The sequence below is a fragment of the Syngnathus acus genome, chromosome 13 (genome assembly GCF_901709675.1).
Source record: "Syngnathus acus chromosome 13, fSynAcu1.2, whole genome shotgun sequence".
In the NCBI taxonomy this organism is placed as follows: Eukaryota; Metazoa; Chordata; class Actinopteri; order Syngnathiformes; family Syngnathidae; genus Syngnathus; species Syngnathus acus.
The window spans coordinates 15,814,512-15,825,111 of record NC_051098.1 but is presented as its reverse complement, the minus strand read 5'-3'; the positions used below and the strand labels follow the sequence as shown (position 1 = coordinate 15,825,111).

At 41.1% G+C, this 10,600-nt stretch overlaps 1 protein-coding gene across 1 annotated transcript; it reads left to right on the top strand.

The window, feature by feature from the left end:
• Window positions 1–2,575: 2,575 nt before the first annotated feature.
• LOC119132768 (gastrula zinc finger protein XlCGF57.1-like) lies at window positions 2,576–8,050 on the top strand. The gene is made up of 2 exons (XM_037268248.1): window positions 2,576–2,641; window positions 7,315–8,050. The coding sequence occupies exon 2, from the start codon at window positions 7,340–7,342 to the stop codon at window positions 8,048–8,050; it is 711 nt and encodes a 236-aa protein (XP_037124143.1). The 5' UTR covers window positions 2,576–2,641; window positions 7,315–7,339.
• The last annotated feature ends 2,550 nt before the right edge of the window (window positions 8,051–10,600 follow it).

The following is a 10,600-nucleotide window of genomic DNA, read 5'->3' as shown; positions in this document are numbered from 1 at the left end:
TCAAATGACATCATCATTACGTAACAGGAAGTAAAGCGACTACAACAAAACCGCGCGTGGTTGAAATCCTCAAACAGAAGCGCGTCGCCTTCCATTCGGCTGCATCCGATAAACACGCAACGTATGTGGTGGATCAGTAACATTAGCTACACGACAACCGCAACGACGAAAGAGGTAAGTTGCGACGATGGACCTAAGTGATCATATGCAACGTTATTTGTAGTACTGCTTGGTTGCTGTACAGAAGTGCGGGCCGCTTTCATTAGCGTGGTAGCTAGCACAGTGCTAACTTTATGCTATTTAGCTTGATTATCCTCGACGAATGTTGGATCTCAAATGAGCCATCATCACATGCTGGTTCTTGCCTGGACCAAGAGTAATACTGTATTGTGGAAATACTCAAAGTCAAGGATTAGCAGTGATGGTTGCGGGCAGGCATGCTCCCGATTTTCAATCTCAATGCCTTCGTACCGAAGTCAAATTTGGCACGCTCAAACATGGCCAATAAAATTCTTGAATCATGCACTCTCCCAGATGATAACGCGTAATCTACCAGATGATAACGCGTAATCACGTTTGCTAAAACAGGTCCGAGCTACATGAAATGCGGTTGTGTGTGTATTGGGTCGCTTTAAGTTCACGTTGTAAACAAAACAAGTCGAAGTTGACGACTATTGCGTGTTGTTTGAGATGTCCGTCGTTGAGAAAGAAAAACAAAGATTTATTGGGTTGTTTAATGGCGGTCAGTACACGTGGCAATCCAGCAGACCAAACAGCAACCCCCACCTTCCAGGTAAGAAGGTTTTGTACTGTCCGGAAAAGGCGGGAAAGCAAAAGGATGTCCTTATAAGGCACATTTCTACTTGGTGTGGTCACCTGACCATTTGGTATCTATCTGTCTGTATTGGAAGGTTACACAGCTCCGTGTGCTGATTGAGCAGTCATGTTTATATAAATGTCGTTGTACATGTGACAATGACAATAAAGATCGATTCTATATGAAATAAGAAGATCTACACACATATGAACATGAAAAATGATAAAAGTTTGTCTAACCTGACCATGATTTGCGCCTGTCAATTACTTCAACAAATAGCTCGCTTGCCGCTGTCCAAAAGACACTTTTGTTAGCCAAATATCGTTGAACCAGTTTTGTGATCACAGTGGGAAAATGTTTGCAAGGACCACAGCAAAGTACGTGAAGGAAATGGACCGCAGTCATCGACGACCGGAACATCTTTGGCTGCAGCCTTATGTTGTGTTGCGCAGAGCAGGTTAGTACACGTCTAGTTTCTATTATGAATTCTATCGAAATCATGTGTGATATGCTGATTGAAAAAGCCCCTGTATCGTTTTTTTTTGCCAGTTTCTCTTCAACTGTAACTTTCATTGTTAATATGTGTTTGTCCTGTTTTGCAGACATCAGTAAAGCTATTCGTCCTAAGCAGGAGGAGCCAGACCGCACTCGCATTAAAGAGGAAGATGTGGGCGAAGAGGTCCACCACTTCAATGAACAAATGGAGCAGAAGTTTCTTTGCACTAAAAAAGAGGAGGAAGAGCCGGAGCGGCCTTGTCAGAAAGAGGACAGAGAGGACTCCTGCGACATCAAAAAGGAGGAGGAAGATACCTGCGAGATGCCATTGACTGGTGTACTTGTGAAGCGTTTAGATGAGGCTCAACATGAGGTGAGCAAAGGGGCGGAGCCTCCAAGCTGCAGCTCAAGTCCACATATGACCAGAGAAGGTGATGGAGACCACTGTGGGGCATCACGAGCAGCTCCACCATCAGATAGTGATGACGTGTTGTCACATGTTCCTGCTGCTGATGATGATGATGATGATGACACTGGCGAGAAACCTTTTTCATGCTCAGTTTGTGGCCAAATGTTCTCTCAGAGGGGATCTTTAAAGAAGCACACAAGAATCCACACTGGTGAGAAACCTTTTTCATGCTCAGTTTGTGGCCAAAAATTCTCTCGGAGGGAACATTTAAATACGCACACATTAAGCCACACTGGCGAGAAACCTTTTTCATGCTCAGTTTGTGGCCAAAAATTCTCTGAGAGGGGAAGTTTAAAAAAGCACACAAGAATCCACACTGGCGAGAGACCTTTTTCATGCTCAGTTTGTGGCCAAAAATTCTCTGAGAGTGGCAATTTAAATTCGCACACATTAACCCACACTGGCGAGAAACCCTTTTCATGCTCAGTTTGTGGCCAAAAATTCTCTCGGAGGGGAAGTTTAAATACGCACACAAGAATCCACACTGGCGAGAAACCTTTTTCATGCTCAGTTTGTGGCCAGAAATTCTGTCATAGGGTAAGTTTAAATAGGCACACAAGAATCCACACTGGTGAGAAACCTTTCTCATGCTCAGTTTGTGGCCAAAGATTCCTCACGAGGGGGCTTTTAAATAGGCACACAAGAATCCACACTGGCGAGAAACCTTTTTCATGCTCAGTTTGTGGGCAAAAGTTCTCCCGGAGGGCACATTTAAATATGCACACAAGAATCCACACTGGTGAGAAACCATTTTCATGCTCAGTTTGTGGCCAAAAATTCTCTCATAGGGTAAGTTTAAATAGGCACACAAGAATCCACACTGGTGAGAAACCTTTTTCATGCTCAGTTTGTGGCCAAAAGTTCTCTCAGAGGGGACATTTAACAATGCACACATTAACCCACACTGGCGAGAAACCTTTTTCATGCTCAGTTTGTGGCCAGAAACTCTCTCATAGGGTAAATTTAAATACGCACACAAGAATCCACACCGGTGAGAAACCTTTCTCATGCTCAGTTTGTGGCCAAAAGTTCACTCGGAGGGCCAATTTAAATTCGCACACGTTAACCCACACTGGCGAGAAACCTTTTTCATGCCCAGTTTGTGGCCAAAAATTCTCTATAAAGGGAAACTTAAACAGTCATACAAGAATCCACACTGGCGAGAAACCTTTTTTGTGCTCAGTTTGTGGCCAAAAATTCAGTCATAAGCATAACTTAAACAGGCATACAAGAATCCACATTGGCGAGAAACCTTTTTAATGCTCAGTTCGGCCAAACAGTCTCTTAGGGTAAACTTAATCAGGCACGCAGGAGCCCACACTGGAGAGAAACCTGTTGCCTGCTCAGTCAGTTGCCAAAGAGTCTCTATTAAGAATTCTGAGTGTTTTGGAGAGATGGGCACTGATCCATGAAGTTCTCACCTTCTATTTGAGCAGACTTTATGAGTTTATGCATCAATGATCGTTCTATTCTAGTATGCACCTTTTGATTGAGATGCTGAACTCCTTTCCTTTACGACAGTGAGAAGTTCAATTCATTTTAGTTTTACCTATGAATTTGAAAATAAAGTTAACCGGCCTCGGGATGATAATAATTTTGTATTTTTCATGATACTTGAAGTTTATTTTGTTTTTAGTTGTGTGTTCATATTTAGGGCAAGTTGCTTGGTTCTTATTAGTGTTGGTTCAGGATTTTGTTTTGCTCAGCTTTTCATGTTCATGCCTGGAAAGCGGACTTTAAACCGATGATGATGATGATGTGTATCAATAAAATGAAATAGTGTTGGATATCCCCCATTTTTCTTCAACAGTTTTTTTGTTACTTTACCTTACTAATAACATGTTAAAATGTACTTGAGATGTATTAAGACATTTCATTAAAGAGTTGTTTATCTCACAGTATTGACGTCTCAACCTAATTGTATTTGTATGAAATTATTTTTAAATTATAGGATCCTAATTAAGACTATTAATCTTCTGTCAGTTGATGATGATGATGATGATAGAACTTTATTTATCCCACAGCGGGGAAATGTACTTGTCACAGCAGCATACAAGAATGCAAGAATACAAGTGCCACATTTTAAAAAGGATAAATAACAGACAAGGACAAAGACAAGTGCCACTATTAGCGGTAGAAACGAAATATATTTACCAAAAGGTGCATTTTAAAGGAGCAGGGGCGTTATATGAATCTAATTTATTACTATTACATCTACAATACTCTTGAAACCCTCATTTGAAACATCAACCCTTTCATAAAACCACAACCCAAACTACAGACCCTAACCACCTCCTTCCTGGTTTCAGACCCAACCTTAAAACCCAACCAACCCTGACTTGATAGTATAACTACAGAGTTCAGCTCTTAAGTTTGTGTGACGTTGCAATGTTGAAGGGGGACATTTCGAACATTTAATACTTTGATATTTAACTGTGCTAGATCATTTGAATTATTTTGAAGACATTAAAATCATTTTTGAAGAACGTACTTTTGCCAATATCGTGCATTTGCTTCTCTTTAGCTTTTCTTGGCAACGGCAGTGCAATAAAAACATTCTCCTAAAACTGTTGCATTCAGGGTAACAATTTACAAATCATCTAACCAATCAGAGTGGACAATCTTTGCTTGTCACCTGGTCGGTTTGCAGGTATGATTGGGCCGTATATTTGCAAAATACAGCCAATTACGTGAGTGCAATTCGCCTCCAACTTTGCTGGTCAACAACATACAAACGTCCCAGTGTCTTCCGCTAGAGGGCGTCCGGGACCTCACTCAAATGACATCATCAATACGTAACAGGAAGTAAAGCGACTACAACAAAACCGCGCGTGGTTGAAATCCTCAAACAGAAGCGCGTCGCCTTCCATTCGGCTGCATCCGATAAACACGCAACGTATGTGGTGGATCAGTAACATTAGCTACACGACAACCGCAACGACGAAAGAGGTAAGTTGCGACTAAGTGATCATATTCAACGTTATTTGTAGTCTGCTTGGTTGCTGTACAGAAGTGCGGGTCGCTTTCATTAGCGTGGTAGCTAGCACAGTGCTAACTTTATGCTGTTTAGCTTGATTATCCTCGACGAATGTTGGATCTCAAATGAGCCATCATCACATGCTGGTTCTTGCCCGGACCAAGAGTAATACTGTACTGTGGAAATAGTCAAAGTCGAGGATTAGCAGTGATGGTTGCAGGCAGGCTCGAACATGGGCAATAAAATTCTTGAATCATGCACTCTACCAGATGATAACGCGTAATCTACCAGATGATAACGCGTAATCACGTTTGCTAAAACAGGTCCGATCTACATGAAATGCGGTTGTGTGTGTATTGGGTCGCTTTAAGTTCACGTTGTAAACAAAACAAGTCGAAGTTGACGCCTATTGCGTGTTGTTTGAGATGTCCGTCGTTGAGAATGAAAAACAAAGATGTGGAGTTATCTTTATTGGCAAGATCTTGATTTGTATGATGGCGGTCAGTACACGTGGCAATCCAGCAGACCAAACAACAACCCCCACCTTCCAGGTTTTGTACTGTCCGGAAAAGGCGGGAAAGCAAAAGGATGTCCTTATAAGGCACATTTCTGACTACTTGGTGTGGTCACCTGACCATTTGGTATCTATCTGTCTGTATTGGAAGGTTACGCAGCTCTGTGTGCTGATTGAGCAGTCATGTTTATATAAATGTCGTTGTACATGTGACAATGACAATAAAGATCGATTCTATATGAAATAAGAAGATTTACACACATATGAACATGAAAAATGATATAAGTTTGTCTAACCTGACCATGATTTGCGCCTGTCAATTACTTCAACAAATAGCTCGCTTGCCGCTGTCCAAAAGACACTTTTGTAAGCCAAATATCGTTGAACCAGTTTTGTGATCACAGTGGGAAAATGTTTGCAAGGACCACAGCAAAGTACGTGAAGGAAATGGACCGCAGTCATCGACGACCGGAACATCTTTGGCTGCAGCCTTATGTTGTGTTGCGCAGAGCAGGTTAGTACACGTCTAGTTTCTATTATGAATTCTATCGAAATCATGTGTGATATGCCGATTGAAAAAGCCCCTGTATCGTTTTTTTTGCCAGTTTCTCTTCAACTGTAACTTTCATTGTTAATATATGTTTGTCCTGTTTTGCAGACATCAGTGAAGCTATTCGTCCTAAGCAGGAGGAGCCAGACCGCACTCGCATTAAAGAGGAAGATGTGGGCAAAGAGGTCCACCACTTCAATGAACAAATGGAGCAGAAGTTTCTTTGCACTATAAAAGAGGAGGAAGAGCCGGAGCGGCCTTGTCAGAAAGAGGACGGAGAGGACTCCTGCGACATCAAAAAGGAGGAGGAAGATACCTGCGAGATGCCATTGACTGGTGTACTTGTGAAGCGTTTAGATGAGGCTCAACATGAGGTGAGCAAAGGGGCGGAGCCTCCAAGCTGCAGCTCAAGTCCACATATGACCAGAGAAAGTGATGGAGACCACTGTGGGGCATCACGAGCAGCTCCACCATCAGATAGTGATGACGTGTTGTCACATGTTCCTGATGCTGATGATGATGATGACACTGGCGAGAAACCTTTTTCATGCTCAGTTTGTGGCCAAATGTTCTCTCAGAGGGGACATTTAACAATGCACACAAGAATCCACACTGGCGAGAAACCTTTTTCATGCTCCGTTTGTGGCCAGAAATTCTCTCTGAGGGGAAGTTTAAATATGCACACAAGAATCCACGCTGGCGAGAAACCTTTTTCATGCTCAGTTTGTGGCCAAAAATTCTCTGAGAGGGGAAGTTTAAAAAAGCACACAAGAATCCACACTGGCGAGAAACCTTTTTCATGCTCAGTTTGTGGGCAAAAGTTCTCTTGGAAGGGAAGTTTAAATATGCACGCAAGAATCCACACTGGTGAGAAACCTTTTTCATGCTCAGTTTGTGGCCAAAGATTCTCTCAGAGTGGATCTTTAACAATGCACACAAGAATCCACACTGGCGAGAAACCTTTTTCATGCTCAGTTTGTGGCCAAAAATTCTCTGAGAGGGGAAGTTTAAAAAAGCACACAAGAATCCACACTGACGAGAAACCTTTTTCATGCTCAGTTTGTGGCCAAAGATTCTCTCAGAGTGGATCTTTAACAATGCACACAAGAATCCACACTGGCGAGAAACCTTTTTCATGCTCAGTTTGTGGCCAAAAGTTCTCTCAGAGGGGAAGTTTAAATATGCACGCAAGAATCCACACGGGTGAGAAACCTTTTTCATGCTCAGTTTGTGGCCAAATGTTCTCTCAGAGGGGACATTTAACAATGCACACAAGAATCCACACTGGCGAGAAACCTTTTTCATGCTCAGTTTGTGGCCAAAAATTCCACACGGGGGGGCATTTAAATATGCACACAAGAATCCACACTGGCGAGAAACCCTTTTCATGCTCAGTTTGTGGCCAAATGTTCTCTCAGAGGGGACATTTAACAATGCACACAAGAATCCACACTGGCGAGAAACCTTTTTCATGCTCAGTTTGTGGCCAAAGATTCTCTCAGAGTGGAAATTTAACAATGCACACAAGAATCCACACTGGCGAGAAACCTTTTTCATGCTCAGTTTGTGGTCAGAAATTCTCTCTGAGTGGGTCTTTAAAAATTCATACAAGAATCCACACTGGCGAGAAACCTTTTTCATGCTCAGTTTGTGGGCAAAAGTTCTCTCATAGGGTAAGTTTAAATATGCACACAAGAATCCACACTGGTGAGAAACCTTTTTCATGCTCAGTTTGTGGCCAAACGTTCTCTCAGCGGGGAGGTTTAAATGTGCACACAAGAATCCACACTGGCGAGAAACCTTTTTCATGCTCAGTTTGTGGCCAAAAATTCCACACGGGGGGGCATTTAAATATGCACACAAGAATCCACACTGGCGAGAAACCTTTTTCATGCTCAGTTTGTGGCCAAATGTTCTCTCAGAGGGGACATTTAACAATGCACACAAGAATCCACACTGGCGAGAAACCTTTTTCATGCTCAGTTTGTGGCCAAAAATTCTCTGAGAGGGGAAGTTTAAAAAAGCACACAAGAATCCACACTGGCGAGAAACCTTTTTCATGCTCAGTTTGTGGCCAAAAATTCTCTCATAGGGTAAGTTTAAATAGGCACACAAGAATCCACACTGGTGAGAAACCTTTATCAAGCTCAATTTGTGGCCAAAAATTGTCTCGGAGGGGAAGTTTAAACACGCACACAAGAATCCACACTGGCGAGAAACCTTTTTAATGCTCAGTTCGGCCAAACAGTCTCTCAGGGTAAGCTTAATCAGGCACAGGAGCCCACACTGGAGAGAAACCTGTTGCTTGCTCAGTCAGTTGCCAAAGAGTCGATTGAGAATTCTGAGTGTTTTGGGAGATGAGCAACAATCCATGAATTTGAGCAGACTTTATGAGTTTATGCATCAATGATAGTTCTATTCTACTATGCACCTTTTGATTGAGATGCTGAACTCCTTTCCTTTACGACAGTGAGAAGTTCATTTTAGTTTTACCAATGAATTTGAAAATAAAGTTAACCGGCCTCGGGATGATAGTAGATACTTGAAGTTTATTTTGTTTTTAGTTGTGTGTTCATATTCAGAGCAAGTTGCTTGGTTCTTATTAGTGTCTGTTCAGGATTTTTCAGCTTTTCATGTTCATGTGGATCAATAAAATGAAATAGTGTTGGATATCCCCCACTTTTCTTCAACAGTTTTTTTGTTTTGTTACTTTGCCTTGCTAATAACACGTTAAAATGTACTTGAGATGTATTAAGACATATCATTAAAGAGTTGTTTACTTCAGAGTATTGAAGTCTCAACCTAATTGTATTTGTACGAAATTACCGTTTTTTACCGTGTATAATGCGCCCCCATGTATAATACGCACCCTAAAAATGGCATGTTGATGCTGGAAAAAAGCCTGTACCCATGTATAATACGCACCCAATTTTTTTTTTTTTTTTAAGTCCCAATGATCGTCACACACGCAGGGAGGCAATGGGTCCCATTTTTATAGTCTTTGGTATGGTCTTAACTAGGCTGGATGTATTTTCTTTTGTTGGCGTTGATTTCTCCGACTGCCCATAAAGGCACCACCGCGATCAGATGAAAAGAGAGGAAAGTGACGTGCGGACATGTGAAAAAGGCGGCTCTGTATGGGAGAGACGTTGAAGAGGAATAAAAACACCCTTGGAAACCAAAACTTGCCCCTCGTCGTGACTCGGAGCCGCAACAAATGTTTCGGATTTGTGTAGGGTACATTGTGACAGCAAACGAGCAGGTGATCGAGCAAGTGTCTGATACGAGAGCATTGTGTTCGTATGGAGCGTGTTTGAAGTGAACAGCAGAGACGAAAGGAACAAGGCAAAGTGTTGTGAAATAAAATATTACCTGTAATACGCATTTTGTTATTTGCTGATTGTATTAAACTATCACATTCATTGTCAGTCAAGAAGAGAAGAGGACTATTATCCCTTCTTTGACGAAATGACCAGAGCACAGTACAAACACACTATTGTCGGTCAGTCCTGTTGTTGGTTTTGTTGTACCATGATTTTCTTAAAAAAAAAATTTAAAAAAATTTGTACCCATGTATAATGCGCACCCCAGATTTTAGGACAATAAATTAGTTAAATTTTGCGCATTATACACGGAAAAAAACGGTATTTTTAAATTATAGGATCCAAATTAAGACTTTTGTCATTTGATGATGATGATGATAGAACTTTATTTATCCCACAGCGGGGAAATTTACTTGTCACAGCAGCGTACAAGAATGCCAGAATACAAGTGCCCCATTTTAGAAAGGATAAATAACAGACAAGGACAAAGACGAGTGCCACTATTAGCGGTAGAAACGAAATATATTTGTATAAAAGTGACTATCAACTATAGTTGATAGTCACTTTTATTTTTGTACCAGAAAAGTCTTAAAATTATGCCACCTTCGATTTATTCTGTGCAAAAATACTTACTTTTACAAATAAACATACTGAATTTCTTTGTTTTACTTGTTGTACTCTTTACTTTCTTCACTCTGTCTCCTCTTTTCTTTCTATCTCTTAATGCTAGGGGTTTACGTCATACTTTGAAACGTAAGGCTATATTTCTTTTTGCAAAACAATTCAAATCGGACCTTGTTTTTTATACAAGAGTACAAGTTAAATATAAATGACAATAATTTCTGGAAATCTCAATGGGTTTATTCATGGCACGGAACACTCAGCAGGGGTCGTCACTCTCCAGAACACATTTAATGGAGCTTTAATTCGTTCTGCGTGTGACCGACCCATGGGGACATTTTGTATTACAAGTTATTAAATGTAATGAGGATGTTTATACAGAAGGTAACGTTTATGCATATAATACAAAACAAGGCAATATCTCTGCCACTTTCGATTTATTCTTGGCAAAAATACTTTAACATTTTTGCTAACGGTTGTAGTTGGTATTGCAGTTCTGCGGGGAGTCGCTGATGGCGTAACTGTGCCTGTTTTGTGTGCCGACACCGTGAGTTCGATTCCTACATATGACGGTGTGAGTGACCAAAACAAAAATCAGCTTTTTGCAAAACAATTCAAATGAGATCTTGTTTATATTCAAGAGTCACATTCAACTGTAAATGAGAATAATTTCTGCAAATCTCAACGGGGTATCTATGGTTATTCATGGCACGGAACACTCAGCAGGGGTCGTCACTCTCCAGCACATATTTAATGGCGCTATAATTCGTTCTACATGTAACCCAAGGGGACATTTTGTATTACAAGTTATTAAATGTAATGAGGATGTTTATA

What these genes read in the sequence shown, in the direction of transcription:
- LOC119132768 (XM_037268248.1), top strand. Translation starts at nt 7,340, where the DNA reads ATGCACACAAGAATCCACACTGGCGAGAAACCTTTTTCATGCTCAGTT.